We start from the raw sequence: 18423 nt of genomic DNA, 5'->3' as shown, positions 1-18423 counted from the left end.
TTCCACAAATGTCTCCCAAGAATCGTGAAAAGATAGGGACAGTGGTCTAGAAAAATGAGTTACCCCCGTATCATGGGTAACAACGTATATTATGGAAATATAAAAATGTTAAAACCTAATTTATTGACCTACAACGCGAAAATTGTGGAATGTAGCCTTAAAGTATTTCGGGAAGTAATGCATTGAGAATTCCCCAAGAAAAATTATTTGCGGTGCATACTAATGGTTTTCTGAGAACAAGCCGAATTCTGAAGATTAAGAAACAGTAATGAAATAAATGAAGTACTCCATGATCAAGACAGAGAGTGATATATTAAGCCTCGAGGGTCCGAATGGCTGCTCTGTTTATGGCTAAATGGGAATAAGATAAAGTAAGGCAATCCAAAAACAGAATTTCAAAGGGGTATTTCCATTCAAATCTACTTACTAAAAACTACATCATCTCAATCCTGACCAAAAAATATGATTTTTTGCGTGATGATTTCAAAAGCCAAAACAATCCTCAAATCATGTTCCACCCCAATAAAGTCAAAATTCTACCTAAACAATACTAATTCTGTCCCAAAGCTGTATTATCTTCCCAACATTCACGAACTTCCATGCCCTAACGCGATCTATAGGTTCCGTGATAAACTCACCGACTTGCTCCCTGGTACCTCGACAACTTTCAGATTCAGTGAATTATGTTTATTCATCTCGTTTTCTGTTAAAAAGTCATTAAAACCTTATCCTGAAACGAAAAGCCTAAATGTTTTACGATGCATTAAAATTTAGCCTCTTTCGACTTAAAAAAATGATTTTCCATTATCTCTCTAATGAAATTCTTGCCTACAACTCTTAAACACACCTTGCCGACCTTTCCAGGTCCCAAAATGATTTCCAATTCAACGACCACATGTTCGAGCGAAGTTTTGACACCAACGGGGGTAACTCTCTTTCCCCATTCTTCGCTGAATTATGTTGGAGCAGATTAAAACCGCCGTCGAATTTTTATTCTACTCTTTTCCATATGTTAACTACGTTTATACCACGCATGAATTTTTTCAGCCAATCAATATGCATGAATTTCCACTGACCTCAGTAATACCTTTGGGTACGGGAAACCATCGCATTTTTTACATCGCATCCAATTTCTTCCACCACTACTAAAACAAAAATGTTTCTTTCAACTTCCTTATAAACCTCTCACTGTTGAAGGCCATTGGCTACGCCCCAATTTCATCTTAAGTGTCAAAGTTAAACTTAATAGTCAGAGCCAAAGGTGTACAAAAACAACTAATGGAAGGCCGAATGAAAGGAGAGAGAAAGAGGAGGGGGAAGAAGACGTTCGGGAGTTCAAATCTTGTGGGAATGAGGGGCTGGGGTATTTTGAGTGAATGACAGAATGAATTTAAGGAAAATTGTGTAGAAATCCAAGGCCCACACATGTTGCAAAGCGTTTGAAGAAGGAAAGAAAGAATTGGGTTCAGGACGGTGAAATTGGCGTAATAGAGATGCAAAGTTGAGCCAGATGTCAAGGACTGTAACTTTCCGGATCTTGTGGAGACGGAGGTATAGCTTCGTCAAGATTGAGTTTTTTTTAAAGTTTTGCTATCCCTCTGTGGCCTTGATTTTTAGAAATTTTAGAGCGAATATTTTAAGTTTATGGCATTTGTTGTAAAATAAAACTCCTCAAATCCAGGCAATCGTAAAGTAGTTGGGTAGTGCTGACTGAAATACAGGGTTCGTCCGGAAAATAAGTGTACTGAGCTCAGGAAAAAAAATTTATTACACTTTTACATATCTTAAGCTAATATTCCTCAAAATAGGACCCTTGTGAGTCGATACACTTGTTCCAGCGGCGTTCCCATTCCTGGAACGCTCCCGCGAAGGCATCATCGGGAACCTCTCGAAGACACGTCGTCACGGCCTCTTTGACGGCGTCCGAAGTCCCGTATCGCGTTCCTTTCAAACTCCTCTTTATCTTCGGGAACAGAAAGAAGTCCGGTGGTGCCAAGTCCGGGCTGTAGGGCGGGTGCGGCAGCGTTGCCACGCCGTGCTTGGCCAAGAAGTCCGACACGACAAGCGCGGTGTGAGACGGCGCATTGTCGTGATGCAGCCGCCAGGTGTTTTTGATCCCTGGCCGGACGCGGGCGACTCGTTTTCGAAGCCTGTCGAGCACTTGGACGTAAAATGCAGCATTTACAGTTTGTCGTTCAGGTACAAATTCGTAGTGGACGACTCCCCTTTTGTCAAAAAAGACAATGAGCATCGCCTTGATCCGAGATTAGCTCATGCGAGCTTTCTTTTGACGGGGTGATGATGGGGTGTGCCACTCCGCACTTTGTCTCTTCGACTCCGGGTCGTACTCAAAGATCCACGTCTCGTCACCCGAAACAACGTTCTCTAAAAAATGTGGATAATTTTTGCAGTGATCCGCAAGTTGTGTCGCGATTTCCAAACGATTGAGTCTTTGATCATCACTGAGCACTTTCGGCACCAACTTTGCACAAATTTTTCGCATCTGTAATTGCTCCCTAATAATCTCGTGCACTATTGTTTTTGGCACATTACACTGCTCTGTTATCATCCGAACACTAAGACGACGATCAGAGTACATCGCGAACTTTTCGCACATTTTCGTCGGTGAGTGTCGTTGATGGGCGTCCAGGCCGTGGTTCGTCGTCGACCTCTTCTCTGCCCTCCACGAACATCTTGTGCCACCGAAAGATCATGTTTGTGGACATGGCTGACTCCCCGTAAGCCTGGTTAATCATACCGACAGTTTCGGTAGACGATTTCCCAAGCTTTACCGCAAATTTGATGGAATAACGCTGCTCCAAAAACTTCGGCATCGCGTTCCTTGACGTGGGTCGAGCGTGGAGGTTCGCGTTAACAGAGCTCCTCACTACACCACAGCTCAGAGCCGACTGCCTTTTTCAGCGTGGCTTTCCAACATACCCCCCTCCAATCGCAGCCCGTCAGAGCGGTGCTGGGCGCGCCTGGAGCGGCGCGCCCAGCCCAGGAGTCAGTACACTTATTTTCCGGACGAACCCTGTATATACACACACACACATATATATCCATACAAACCACACACACACACAAACTAAAGAGACTATCAAAATATAGTTTAAGGTTTCTTTTTTAATATGCACAAAGTGTTGCCGTATTTATGTATGTATGTATATTATAAATATATACATATTTATTTATACACACATAAATTAATATAATTAGAGAAGCAGTGCGTGAAAAGGTGGGTGATGTCGGGAATATGAAAGAATGGAACTCACCTCTGAGGGCCTTCATGTGTGCCACGGCCATGCGCAAAATAGTAAGTTTGTCGGGCTTGCGGGCGAGGGCGCTGCACGTGGGCACCATGTCCGACAGCTCCGTGATGTACGCGGTCATCTTGTTGCGCCGCCGGCGCTCAATCTCGCAATGGTTCTCCCTACAGTTGGGGAGAAAGGCGAGACGCGCAGGTAACTACATGTGCTCACTTTTACATGGGATATGGGCGATGGCGGGCGGGAGGACTGTCTGGAACCGTCTCGCGGACTCTGCGAGTAAATAAACTGCCGTTAAATATGTATCGGCCAACATTGGCCGATACATATTTAACGGCAGTTTATCTAGCGGAGTCCGCGTGACGTCCCATCAGGGGAAAGTGGAAAGGAATAAATCATCCCGGTGACACAGTACACATTATAATCCTTTAATAAATGCACTTTGGAAAAGTTTTGCGGAAGAACTCCCCAAATATCCATGGGCCTGTTCGAACATGTCATTCAAGGATTTTCTTCACTTAACGGCAATCTGTATCCATATATTATCGTTCGCAACGTATTGATAATAACTAAATCAACGCATGAAGATTATTAAACCGAACAGGGCACAGATGGGTTCACAGGGTGTAAGCCATTTTCAATTGCATTTCCTGCATTAAAAATAATTAAAAACCCAAGTACCCATCTCAAGCCCACATTTAAAAGACTAAGACAAATATTATCTATTTATTATTGTCATATTTTTTCTAAAGACTTCAAAGAGTTTGCAATTTCATATTATGCTACCTGATTAGTAAATTATGCAAGAACACACTCGCATGGAATGTTAAATGCTAATACATATATATATATATATATATATATATATATATATATATATATATATATATATATATATATATATCACAAACCTAAAAAACCACATACGCATTTCATGATTATGAAGATTCCTATCATCTACATGTACATCCCATTCTCTGTACGTTTACTACGTAATAATACCTTAATGATTGAGGATATCCCTTCAGGAGCAGTACGTATTACTACTATTTAAAAAGTTCTTCCCATAAAACATATTGCTGCAAAGCTACAGCCCATCAATATATACTCGATAAGTATTTTTGAAGACAAATGAGAAGTAAAAACGTTTTACTATTTTACCTGCTAACGAAGGAGTCACGTTCAAATCGCAAATCAATTATTGTATTTTTTATTTTGGTCACCATACTCTCAAAAAGAGGCTGCAGAAGGTTGACTATCATCCAAGAATCAAATATGGCCTCACAAGCATCTTCACGGCGATACTTGAGAAAAAATCGTGCGGTGAGATTTACGGCAAAATCGTCTTCGTGGCGTCAAGTCATACGCAAATAAAATCAATCTCCCCAGAGAAGCCGGGCACTTCACACAATGAGTCTCAACAATCGCCTCGTTTGGCTGGAGCACTGGCTACACCCCCAATGAACGCATCTGGATAAACAAGGTCGTCAGGAGGCTGTTTATCATTCCGAACTAGAAATGTTCTCAGCATATCCTCGGCCGTGAAACTCAACAATCAATGGCATAATCTCAATCATTTGCAAAGACAAACGCCCCAGACGGGGCGGAAGAGAGGGAGAGAAGTAGGAGAGACCAGGGAAGATGGAAAAATGAAAGGTTCCTCAAGGAAGGAACGACAGGGATAACTTTTTGATCGGCAGGAAATGAATATGGACGGGTGAGCCTAATGACGAGGCAATGGGAAATGGCTCTTTGGGAAGAAAATGTGGAAAAAACAAAAAAGAGGACGAAACTAAAATAGGTTTCCTTCTCGCACGCTGTGTTTTGAAGGGAATTTGGCTGCGGAGGAGAGGCAATTACAGGGCTGGAGTGGGCGGGGGGAGGATAAGGGAATGGGAGGAGAGATGCAGGAGGAGGGGGAGGGAGGGGTGGATATCGGGTGGATGGGGGCGAAGGAAGTTCATGGGGCGGCGGGAGATGGTGAGAAATGGGGCGGGTGAGAGACGGGGGGTGGGGGGGAAAGGGAGCGGGACGGCGTTGCCAACCGCCGACAATGGCCTCCACGGAGAGCACGGGAAAAATATACTAACGACAAATGCAAACTCGTATATGGAAACAATTTTTAAACGACGCTGATTCCCTCTGTAAGGAGCGCGCCGAAACGTCCGCGTGGAGTTTTAGGATTGAATGCACCAGAAACATGAAGCAGGAGTAATAGGCCAATAAACTCTAATGTGATTCTAGAGATGAAGATCGTAAAGAGGCATGTGAAAAAGAATGATGGCACGGGAGAGAAAAAAAAAGAGACGATGTAAAGACACTTGTGAGCGCCATGGGCAGAGAACACAAGGAGTAAATTAAATGATGTATAACAAAGACGAGAGATACTTTCGTTTAACGAAGAACGAGAAATAAATATAGGAAAATTGGACCTTAAACAATTGGAGTGCAATGGGGCAGATTGAAAAGAATCCCCATTCATTGGATACGAGCTTCGTAATGAATAACAGCGGGATGAAAACGATAATGGAGCAATGTTTCATGAACGGAGCTCACAGCCCAAAAAATATATTTGAATCAACATATGACTTAATAGAGCTTTCTATCATTATTTTAAAGTTTTATACGCACTTAACCCACGGCCAGTTTCTCAAAGAAAATTTTCAACTCCCCTGAAAACAATTGTAAATGTAACATGAATCAATCTAAATCTTTTTCTGGAAGGTGGACGCGATAAACGTTGGAGCATATTTATAAACATTAAAATGTCGAGCACAAGTAAAAAATGAGTTAATTATTGACAGGTACCTTAGAGAAACGGGCCCTGGTTAGAATTTTTACCCCTCGATCATACGCACAGCTGACGTGAACCTAAGTACGGTTGGTAGCACTGGAGGGGATGAGAAAGATGAGGGAGGACAAGTGGTGAACGAGAAAAAGGGTATGAGACGGAGTCAGGAGGGGTGAGTGGATTGAGAACACGAGTGGGGGGCGGAGATGAAAGAGAATCGGCAATGAGGGGGCGGGGGGCGTGGTGGGAGAGGGGGCACGGAGAAGTGAGTGAGGAGTTGGCGGGTGGATTAGAGGTCAGAGGACGCTTATGAAAAGCTTACACGAGGCTGTACCTCTGGAAGTGCCGATGTGGGCCTACCTTACAGATTTTTCTTCGAGCACCTGAATTTTTATGCATTTTCCCTCAGGATTGGATTTTGGACGGTAATGTTCCGAGGGCATTCCCGGCAAATATTTTTGATCAAATAAGCGAGACAATTATTTACGATGCCAAAAATTCGTCTTAAAAAATGGAATTCGAAAGAGTCTTGAAAAAAATGTAACTATCAATTGAAATTATTTATAGGGAAGTATTCGACTTGACGTCTCCGACTACTATTCATTAAATACTATCAAATGTCTTTTGATGCAGAGAGTAAACAAGAGAAACTAGGTTCTCGAATACTCGCGTCAATTACGACACGACTCCTCTATTCGTAAACATCCATCAATTAAAAACACCTTGAAAGACATTAATCAACAATGCCAATGAATAACATCGTTCCTTAGTTGCCAAACTGAAAGGAATTTCTGCCACTTCGGTCACAGCCTCCCTCCCCAGAATGACTTACAAATACTGAATGTGAGAGTCGAAAAAAAGTCCGCTAATAGGGTGAAAATAAAGAAGGAACTATTCAACGCATAGTTATGCCTTTCCGAACCGTAAGTTTCTCAAATTAATATAGACATAAGACAATACGAAACGACACGATATATCGACTCCATAGACGAAGATCAACGAGCACATTTCACTGTCATTTAAATCTGTTCGATTTGAATTTATGTATGTTTGATTTCTGGGAGTGTCCGACGACGGGACACACCACGCACCAAGGCGGCGGGGCTAGGTGAACACCGCCGTCAATCCTCTCCGGAAGGCTTCGAGGAGAAGAAAAGGGCGGCGATCCCTCCATCCAACCCCCTCCCCCGCCGGACGCTCCCGTTATTCCTTTCAGGGGACGCGTGAGGGAAGTAGAAGGGCGGCAGATTGGGATGATGGAGAGAACGATGGAATGAAGGAGGGTCGCGGGGGGGGGGGAATGGAGGAGTCGCAAGGATGGGGGTGGGAAGGACGGGAGAGAAAAAGACAAGGAAATGCAGGAAGGAGAGACAAAAGAACACTCGAAGTCTCATGACGAGACCACAATAGTGTTTTTTGGTTGCGCGCAAGCTGAAATGTGAAGAGAGAAAATTGATACTCAACGTCGCCCGGCGTTATAATTATTTTAACAAAGCGGTCTCATATCACCCACAATGCACAGCAGATATGGGGGGATGAATGAGGCTAATTAACTTCCGAAGGATGCGTGTTTCATCCCTAAATCATTTTAATAGACCGTTAATTTAAAAATATGCTCAGCGTAATTCTAAGTGAATTGAAAACATTAATCTATTATTAGTTATTTCAACTCTCTGAAGCTTCCGATACGACACGGCTTCTCAAGGTGGGAGATGTAGTCACCTCTTCACGCAAGTGTCAATGGTTAGCATTCCCGTAAGACATTACGTCAACTAACATGGCTCTCGGAGGTTTCATCGCGCGGGCAACCATCAACATTCCGGAAATTTAAATCCTAAATTTAAAGCTATAAATAAATCAGTCCCATTAAAATAAATTTTTTACAAAAAACCTAAAAGAGACGTAAGATTTGAAATAGATAAACTTCACGTCATGCTAGTAGGGGAAAGAGGAATTCTAATCAACCTCCAATAGGACATTCCGAAGAGGGATATGGGAAACACAATGTGGTCAGATAATAAGACGTAAAATATGCCAATTCTGCCTCTAGCAAAATACGGAGAGAGAAGAGAAAGTTTTAGGCCAGCGTAAAAAAATAAAATTCTATTTGCATTTGGGCTCCCAGTTAAAGAGAAACTTGGGCTTACGATTCGAGAACAATAAAATCTGACCTGCGGTAAAACCTCTTCATTCTGCTGGGGTTATTCTTTAAAGAAATTATTGCCTTCGTTCTGACGTATTCAACATTGCATTTTTCAGCAATTTTTCAATCTTGACATTTAAAAAAATAAATACAAGTTCAAATGCATAGGAATATTTTCATTTATTTTATTCCTCAAAACATAAGTCAGGCTGGACGACTTCGTTTGGCAGATGTATTACATTAATAATATGTCAATTATAAGTACACCTTCATAGTTTCCATCCATAAAATGGATTTAATCGCGTCCATATATTACGTGCACCCTTAAAAACAATGTTTCAAAGATTCGCGTGGCGGATGGTATGCTAGGAGAATTTTAGCTTAACCACTTTCCCAACCGAATTGAAAAGTCAATCAAAAACAAGAGAAAAAGGGAATCGGAACCAATGTGATTGTGGAAAGATATAAAAATCTTACCCACCTTTAACTTTCACGTTGCTCTCAAGAACGTTTTTTCCATTTAAACAAACACAAAAAACTCATTAACTATCTGAGGCTGACTTTGACAACCTTCCCATCGAGATTTACGGTAAACAGTAATTTATAAAGCCGAAAAATTTATCCCACAGTCTTTTGGACCCCATGCGTTGCATTCCTTCGGCTTTCGGATTATATACGGCAGAATAATGGAGAGCTACGCGGAAAATAGAATAGGATGAGATGGAGAGCAGAAAAGGTGCAGACAAGAGGAAGATGGAAACGGAGTAGGAGGAGGGGGTGGAGGCTCGTGATATCCGCAACAGGTAAAACCCGTTCCTTCGGGTGGCGGGGGGATGGATGGCGGTGGGGGAGGGGGATAGACATAAGGTAAGAGGGGGGTTAACCTCATGGAGTAGGCAACGCAGCAGTACCCCCTTCCACCGGCTAGGGCGCCCGCGGAGAAGGGTCCGCGGAGCGCGGTTTCACCCATCCCGCCGGCCGACCGCACCCCTGGCACCCTCGGCACCCTTTCGGCACCGCCTCCCCGATCGCCGCAAAAGACGCTCCCGAGCGCAACGACCGAACGGACGGAGGAGATGGAGGGGGATGGGGAGGCATGGCACGACTCCGCGAAAAGGGCAGCGGTGGCGAGCGAGGGACGGACGTGGATGGGGGAGGGCGAGGATAGGGGGCGGCGGCGAGGGGGAAGTGCGGGGCGAGGCGGCCGCGGCACGACGGGCCCCTCCCCGCCCCCTCCTCACGACTCTCCCCGGCCCAGCACCACTCACGCACGCCCACGGCTGCTGCTGCTGCCGCCGCGGCTGGCAGGCTGGCCGGGCATCACGGCGTGGGAACACGCATACATGCGGCCTCTCCTCCACTGGGGAAAGCCAGTCACGAAGCGGCGACCGTCCCCCCCTCTTCATCCTTCTTTCCCCCTTCGCGTACAAACCTTCCCCTCTCGCACCAACAACTCCCCTATACACACTCACACACAAAATCATCCCTCCCCATCCACAAACCGCCCCGCAATCCCGCTGACCCCTTCCCGCCTCACCTTTCGGCCCCCGCGGCCCTTCCCACCGCCCCTCTCGCCGCCCCCCTTCTCGCATCGGCCGCACGATTCCTCCCTTCGGACACTATTTTCCCTCTTTTCCCCCATTTTTCCCTCTCTTCTCTTCCTATCCCTATCTCCGCCACACACCGCCGCTTTCCCTCCTTTCGCTCCGAATGTTGCAACGTCGCTTCTCTCTCTCGCGCCTTCCCTGCCTCCACCCGCCCAACTTTTTCCAATGCGCCCGGCGCACGCTGCGGCGAGAATCCGGCCAAGATTAGCCGCACGTGAGAGCGGCAAAGAGGAAGACGCACTCGCTCCCGAGAACTACGATTCCGGGAAAGGTGCGTGGGTGGGTGCCGCTCGCAATGGGCCCCGCCGCGCCCGAAGTTGCTTGCCCACTATATGCGAGGGTGGGGAAGTGGTGTTGCGTGATTCAATCGCGAATTTTTGCCGGCCCTCCGCGCCAGTAATCACGATGGCTTACGTGTTTTGCGTGATGCCTATATCCTCATAACCTTGTGCAGTAGGTGTTTTGGAGCGATTATTATTCTTTTCGGGAGATCACGTGCCAACCTGGACTCAAGCACGGATGAAATGTCTGACACATTTAGGAAATTACTTGGATGGCTGTGCGTCATAAAATTAAATTCACAACTTACGGAATGGTTTTATATTAATTTCGAATAAAAAGCAGATCCTTTAAAAATATCTCTAACAATTTTTTTTCACAAATTCTAGTTACAAAAGCAACCTTTTGATATATTGTATAAGTTATATAGTATATTGATGGCAAGACAAATATGATTGAATACATAGGCCATAAAAACAATTTTCCCCCTCTCACCGTCGAAAATGCAATTAATTAATATGCAGGAGGAAAAATTTATGAAGGGCAATAGAAAATCATCTCGTTCAAATGAATACACGTCCAATAAAGCTCATTTAAATGGGGTAATGGAAGGCATAACAAAGAAATAAATTTGGGAAGAAATCCATTCATGTTTTACACCTGCGCAAGATAATTCGGACATCTTCAGCCCTGCCCAGCTCACAACGATCCGCTTCCTTCCACGGCAATAAAGCCCACCTCCTACACTCTTGCCCATGTTTACGTCCGGAGCGCGTTTCCCACAAGAAGGCATTTGCGCGGGAGCACATCTCGATCGCTCCCTCCACGCTCCCAAGGACCTGCCCTCCATATCCCGCCCGAGGGGTCTCGGAAAACATCCACCTCCTGCTCGCACGACAATGCGACACACTCCCGTCCCCAAAAGAGACGCGCCCCGAAGGGATCCCTCTGTCCACCGACTACTGAGGATGGGTGGGGGACTGAGGGGGAACGGGATACCTGCCCCAGCAAACCTCAGGCGCATTCCTACCTGTCCGAGGGACATAGCCACCACACGCGGTCGTACGGACATTTTTCCCATCCGCTCCACGAGACTCTCCGCACCGAAATTGTTAACATTCCCTGCACGATGGACCATGCAAGAGACAACCGTACCTTATAATGACACGGCCGAGGCCGAGGAGAGACACGAATGGAGCAAACAGCGTCCACTTTTCAGGCTGCGACAGAATGCCATGCTTCAAAGCGTATTACCGTAATTAACGACTTGGCATGGGAAGAACATTTGACAGGAAAAGGCAATAATTATGCCCAGAAATGAAAATGTAAATATGCAAACCAATTACTGACCGACAACATTAAAATGATCGTTGAGTACGGCGTAGCCTTTGGCGCATGCATCGTTCTAAAGACGCCAGCTGCATCGAGTGGGAAACGTGAAGTCGGAATATGCTTCGCACGAATCGAACTTCTGAAGCTACCTCAGAAGCGTCAACCACAGACTTCAAGCCGAAAAGCCGTTTTGATAGGTTCACCCCAACAGCCCCTCGGCGTGTGAAATACATTCGGGATAGGATGGAGTTTCTCTCCTTTTTGCCGCCTGTGGTTTTCCAAATCCCAAGTTCTCGAACCCTGAAGTTGAGAATTGGGAAATCGCCCGGCATGGGTTCAGCTAGCGGTGTCCAGAGGGATCACTTGGATTTGAACTCGGGATCCTACGGTCAATACCCCAGTGCTCAGCTCGATAGTCAACCACACTACCACCCTAAGGCACAGGAACATAAAGCTGGTCAGAAACGATTGTCTATCACTTAAGTACACAGAGAAATCATGATGACAATACCACTAACGAGAATATTTATACGCAGTTAATTATTAAAATTTACAGGAACGGTTATATTATTCTGAAACATATCATGGCTCCTAATGAATGACATTTTATTTTTTTAAGTTGAAGTCGGTAGTTTTTTTCAATAGGGGAATCCAGAAAATCAAACCCATCGAAATGATTTATTTTCAAAGAAATAATTATAGAAAAAAGTAAGTTTATCCATCATAAACCCCAATACCTACAACAAAAAGTTTCTGGAAGAGGTTCGTTGAGATATTTACTCATAGCATCAACCTACATCATATACATCTCCCAACCATAATTAATCTGATCAATTAAAATCCTGCTAGCGGCGCCCGTAAATAAATCTCCGGCCATCGCTCCAATGCGAACAACTAGAAGCATGCGTAAGCACAAAGCTCAAAACAAAATCCGAACACGCCGAGAAACTTTCCCTTAAAGATAATACGTGCATGTTTGAGCAGATTCAGACCATTGCTGAAAATCGAGTATGTGTCGTGAATCAGTTCGAAATTTACGGAGCCGACAAAATCCTAGAATTGAAGTGTTGGGTTTTACGGCGCAGAGCTCATTTTAACGGCCACCGGCGAACTTGGGAGTTGCTTCAACGCCCAACAGTGTAACCCTCGTCGACGCCGGAATGCCATCGCGTAAATGGGCCAGAGCGACCCACATAATTGAATTTGACATGAAATAAGGTTGGTGCCCGTACGGAAGACCTCTTACAATGGGGGCTCAAAACTGCCCACCCGTGTCAACGATGCGAATTCGTAAACTTTCTCGACTCATTTCTCAAACCCCACTGATTTCTTTCGCAGGGGAGAAATCCAAAAGAGAGTTTTGCAAACGAAATAGAGGTTGATGGTCACTACCACACGAATGAAAGTATGGAATAGAGGCTCCAATGTTTAATGATGATAATATATACGTAGGTGGTGGTTATAAATGTTTACCCACCTCCACAAGGGCGGCTAACGTCGAGGAAACACGTCACCACTACCGCTACAATGGAGAATTCATGATGGCAGAAACGAATACATATGAAAATGAAGTTTTGGAATAATTTGTATTCACTGACAAACTTTGCTAAACCACCTCACACACTTAAAGAAGGGGCCCACCAGGCAAAGGGGTGTACTTGTTCGTTAGAGAGAACGAATAATATTTAACCTGCCTCTGCGCTGATCAAATCTTCAGCAATAAATTGCCAGATCTAACACTCCAATCCGAAGTTTGTATAACGGAGGCAAAAAGCATGACTAATGGTCACTAAGCAAATGAGCTTTTGCAAGTAATCCTGCAACAGCTGGAATGACATCAGCTGGGCATAACAAATAACCTAAGATTAGATTATGCCTATTAACATATCTTTAAAACTGGATTGATTCCATGACAGATGCTCAAACGTCCATGGGCATTTCTCTCTCATACCCAGTAATAAGACTTGCATTAACTTAGACCAAAATTGGAGTTCGCGACGCGTACTGGGAACCCAGATTTAACTGATCATGGAATCAATTTCGTGATCACGTCACCTTATCCCATTCGCCTAAGACGACAAAGAGCACTGAGCGCACCTTATATAACTTCCGTCTAATAAGGGCAAATAAATGGGCGCAGACTATATGACGCCACAATCAACTAAATAAGAACACAAGCGTGACTTCTATATTCTACTCGTCGCCTGCGTGCTCCATACCTCACGCGAAACCTCCCACCAACGGTTGAATAATACTGCTTTTCAAACTGCACACTTACCTTACCTACATTATACAGTATACTCTGCAAACTGTATTAGTAATTCTGTTAAATAAAAGCATCACGAAGCCGTAAGCCACAAGACCAAGCATCTGCACATGTTAGAAAGAATCATCTTAGTAAAAGTGCTGGGAATTAATTACTCCAGTGAGTAGTTGAAAGGCTAACTTCCATTTTGAAAGGGTACCTAGCAACGTTGGGATAAAATTCCCTACTATTTCAGGACATTTGTCGTAGATCCCGTGAGATACTTGTTAAATGTCCACGATATTCAGTAGTCGATATTGAACATTTTCCCGATAAAAAACATATTCGGGTGTTTCGGTGTTGCATGTTCAAAACATAATGAACGCACCCTGATTTAAGTCGACCAACTCTTCTGGAGAAAGACAAAAGAGATCGGTCTTTTATCGCGTGGAAGAATTTACCGTATATATAACACCACGGGGATTTCTAAGTATTCTTTTGCTCGATGGAATGGAAGAACCAAGTTTAAAAGAAAATTTTCAAAAATCCGATGCACTCCGAGTATTTCACTTCAGTGTGAACCATTCCCATAATACGGCTTTACGACAACTGTTCTATTACGGAAAATAGTCGAAGTCTAGAACTCAATTCACAACCTTGCGCACGCGCACTGATAGGAAATAATCCATGTAATATTTGTCTGACGTAAAATACTATTTACATGATCCTCAAAGTATATTTTTCCCGCAACACGCCCGGACTGTTTGGTTCGATGTTGACACGTGTTCGGTTCTTACGATAGCAAGTTTCACAATTCCTTCCAAGGATATAGCAGGATCCTAAAGAATTGGTTGTCTTCGGCGTAACTTCATGGAATTTACTGAACATATTGAAATTAAACGAAATTAATGACTTTGTTATTCCACACACTTCATTTAAAATACGACCCAGGTTTCGACGTTGAGCGTCACCATCAGGCGTTCCTCAAAGAAGACAATCCTCAAGAAATTCGGGATGGTGTAAATTAAATTTGAAACCAATAAAAATATGCGTCATTCAAGCCAAACCGAGGCACCTCATCCATTAGCCTATTCACTCGATTTTTTTTCGGGCAATTGTTGATCAGAGCGACAACAAAATAAGAGACAATAACTGCTACGATTATTTTCACTTTTATTATAACTTTTGTGAAATAATGACTAATTTTTCCAAAGTTACCAGCACCAATCATTGAGGTGTATTACCAACGCCATTACTATGGAGGGCAGCACGATATGTTACCATTTTAGACAATGACATGATATATTATGTACGTATGTCCACGTTAATTTTATGAAAAGTATTCCACCACATACTGTCTTAAAATCAAATCACCAGACACGTAATCACTTCCAATATTTTACCAAAAATCAACCGCAGTCATCAGCCCAAAATGGTTTGGTAGGTGATGGTAGAGTTAACCCAGTACTAAGCCGGAGGGCGTGTGAAATTTACACACGGGTAGGGGGGTCAGTTCCTTTCCCTGTGCCGGCTATGGTTTCCCAGGAAGATCAGGTCGGGAATGTCAACATGGGTCGAATGCATACCCTCCGGCTAGTAGCTCAGCGCTTTGCCCACTGTGCTAACAACATCTACGAATTTCCATGCATTGAAATTAAACAATTTTTTCGGCCTCCTGGATTTCGCGATCTAAAAATTAAGTTAATTAAAATAATTAAATGGCATTCATGTTTTCCAAATTTTTAAAAACCAAGTTGAATCCCCAATGTTTCACTCAGGTATCTGTCCAGTGAAGGATAAGATTTCCAAGACTGACTTTCCAACTTGCTTGAGATCATTTCCGCGTGATGACGCGACACCAAAAAAACATATACGACGGAGGTTAATCCGCCGATTCTTTCGCACACAGGTCGTCATGCTTTTTTGGGGCCATCGCCAAGCTGAGGAAAATTAAAGCTCACGAGAGAGCTCCCTGAGGTTTTTTACGGTGACAATGACTACCACTGGGTTGTGTGTGTGGGGGGGGGGGAGCGACGGGTCCAGAGAAAAAAATCATGACAAAGAAACGAGAAGAGGGTGTTCGCAGCAGACGGGGTTGTAGAGGTGGAGGGGGTGCGGGGGAACACCCTTCTAGCTAAGATTCCAAGTCGAAGCTGGCGCTGCGTCACAACATCACCTCTTGCTGAGATATCGAAATGGAAGGGGAATTACATTCACCATGACTCTTACATTAAGTAAGATGTGTGTTCAATAAATATAGGGATTTCAGCTATTTGGAATGAATCTGATTTATTGGTATATATCAATTAAAATAACCTTCGAAGCTGTCCCCATTAAATATTATAAACTTAAGCCAGCGCTTTTTCCAATCCTGAAAACACTTCTGGAACTGGATCTATGGTATAGCTTTTAGCTCTCTCAGCGCTGCGTTGCTAATCTCATCTATACTTGTCAAATACAGGCCCGTTAAGGTTCTCTTTATTTTTGGAAACATAAAAAAGTCACATGGGGCCATGCCTGGCGAATATGGACGCTGGGCCATCATTGCAGAGCTGTTTAGGGCCAAAAATTCATGTAAAAATATTGAAATAATAAGGAAGCAGCGTTATCGTGGCGCAAAAGCCATGAATTGTTTCGCCACAAATACAGGCGTTTTTTCGTAATACTTCACGTAAACGGCGTTGAACTTGTAAGTAGTCCCCTTCATTGATCGTTTGTTCTTGTGGCAAGAATTCAAGAAGTACTGTGCACCATGCGAAAATAGAAAATGCCCTTTACCTTTTGAACACACCTCGTGTAAGCCTTTCGACCTTTTTCACGTGGCACTGGAAAGTGGAAAAGGAGGAAAAAATAATATCTTCGTGAAGGCGAACAGCGAAGGTTGTAACTCATAACAAAGGATTAAAGTTGCTTGTTTTGCCAATGAGACGTAGTCCATAAGAATTACAAATAATATCAATTGAATTAAAACAACTAATTAAAATTTTCTCAGATGGAATTTCTGCCTGTTATCTTTTACTGCGGAATAATATAATAATTAAATTATGTTAGCGCTTCCTATGACAGATTTTGATAAATAACAGTAGGTATCTGCTGCCAAGAGCGAAAATACTTCGATAATATACCCAGAGATCAACCATTAAAAAAATTATTTGACAGCTTCTTACGGATAATATGAAGAACCCTAATGCAATAATTTCAGAGTCATCATTCAATCATCAGAGTCATTTCAGAGTGTAAAAATCATCCGCCTTCAATGATTTTTACACTCTGAAACAATTGCATTTAATTACATATTAGCGAATGACTCCGTTAAAAGTTACAGCTGCGGCATCTCCCGCAGTTTCTTTGGAATGTGTAGGATTCTACCTGAAATTACATGAAATGTGTCCATTCATATAACCAGTAGAGGAACTAATCACGAAGCATAAGATTGAATACGAAGAGTAGCTCTGAGGTGACTTATTTTCCATTAAGTCCATCTCTTTACCATTTCCCAGATGGTTGTAAACTAATTTACTGAAGTATCGATGTGAGGACAAGGATTTTTGTTCTTTAATAACTGATTGAATATAACAACACACCTCTTGATTATTAATGAATAAGTTTACACAAAGAGCAAAGCGTATTTAATTTGGTTCACCGCAGAATCTGATCGCTCTTTTGAGTGTCACATAGTACGGGCGAAGGCAGCCTAGCAATCTCCCATAGACGGGGCCATAATTGAATTATATCCAGTGGACGTCGTGACGTTCAAACCCAATTGTGTACCAAGTGCATTCATCAGTCATATATCACTGCTCACAATGAATTAAGGCTAAAAATAGCTCCCTGAATGATAATAGGTTAGCCCCGGCCTATCTTGAGTTATAGTAGGCCAGGCTATGTCACTGTGCATTGTATAGGGCAATTAAATGTATAGTAAGACTCTTAGAATAGATTGTATCTGCATGAAGTTTATTTTTCGGGTAATTGAGTTCCAATAACCCTCAACAACTCTTAAATTTATCGAAAAGATCAGCCATAAATTTATATCAAACACTAAATCAAGCATTGATTACGACTTCTATTATATCTGTTAAAGCAATATTCAAATTCCGCTAATAGTGAAAATTGAAACTTGGTGAGAGTTTATTCTGGCAGTTCTTATGTGTATTAGACTGATAAACGTCTAATGAATACTCCAAAAATTATCATTATACTTATATTAATTCGTATCGCTCATCAACGCACAATGAACACGAAAGAAAAGACAAGACTTCACCACTGGATTCAAGTAATACTGCTGGGAGAAAAATGATGCATCAACAGGAGAATGATTGGAAAATATCGAAACCGGAGAGAAAAAGTCAAAAACACATCGGAGTAGTTTATTTAGAGTGGCGTGAGAAGAGGTTTGGTCGAAGCATGGGTGGGAGTGTTGCCAAAGTTTTGAATTCCTCCTTTCGATAACCCTTCAAACAGCTGTTGCTTCCTAGTTTCGCGTTTAACTCCACTCAGCATGGGCCAAAAAGGGCTGATCCTAAGGCCCCTCATTACATGTATTTACTGATAAACGTTGAGAACCGGACTCGTATAGCCATTACGTTTTTTTATTTAGAATTACTGCTTAACTATTTCAATCTTGGCATTTCCTCCCGGAACACCTTTCAAAAGGCAAATATTAAGCTTAGCATCCAGCTACAAGCACCACTGGTAAAGACATATTTTCCCTATTCAAACATTATAGCATTTTAAAGTTCAAGGTTGTCATATTA

General features: G+C 43.1%; 1 protein-coding gene across 5 annotated transcripts in view; it reads right to left on the bottom strand.

Annotated features, from left to right (window-relative positions):
* Window positions 1–18423, bottom strand: part of tgo (Aryl hydrocarbon receptor nuclear translocator homolog tgo) — a 159563-nt gene that overhangs the window by 44275 nt on the left and 96865 nt on the right. For 3 of the 5 annotated variants that reach the window (XM_071593109.1, XM_071593106.1, XM_071593107.1), the window contains one exon: window positions 3276–3437. In XM_071593109.1, the coding sequence (XP_071449210.1) occupies window positions 3276–3437 (162 nt within the window). The remainder of the gene's footprint in view (window positions 1–3275; window positions 3438–18423) is intronic. The other 2 variants (XM_071593113.1, XM_071593108.1) reach the window with 1 other exon arrangement.

Source organism: Hetaerina americana, unplaced genomic scaffold, assembly GCF_022747635.1.
Source record: "Hetaerina americana unplaced genomic scaffold, ioHetAmer1.1.p SCAF_1, whole genome shotgun sequence".
Taxonomy (NCBI): domain Eukaryota; kingdom Metazoa; phylum Arthropoda; class Insecta; order Odonata; family Calopterygidae; genus Hetaerina; species Hetaerina americana.
Note: the sequence above shows the minus strand (reverse complement) of the source record. Positions and strands in the feature narration are given on the sequence as shown.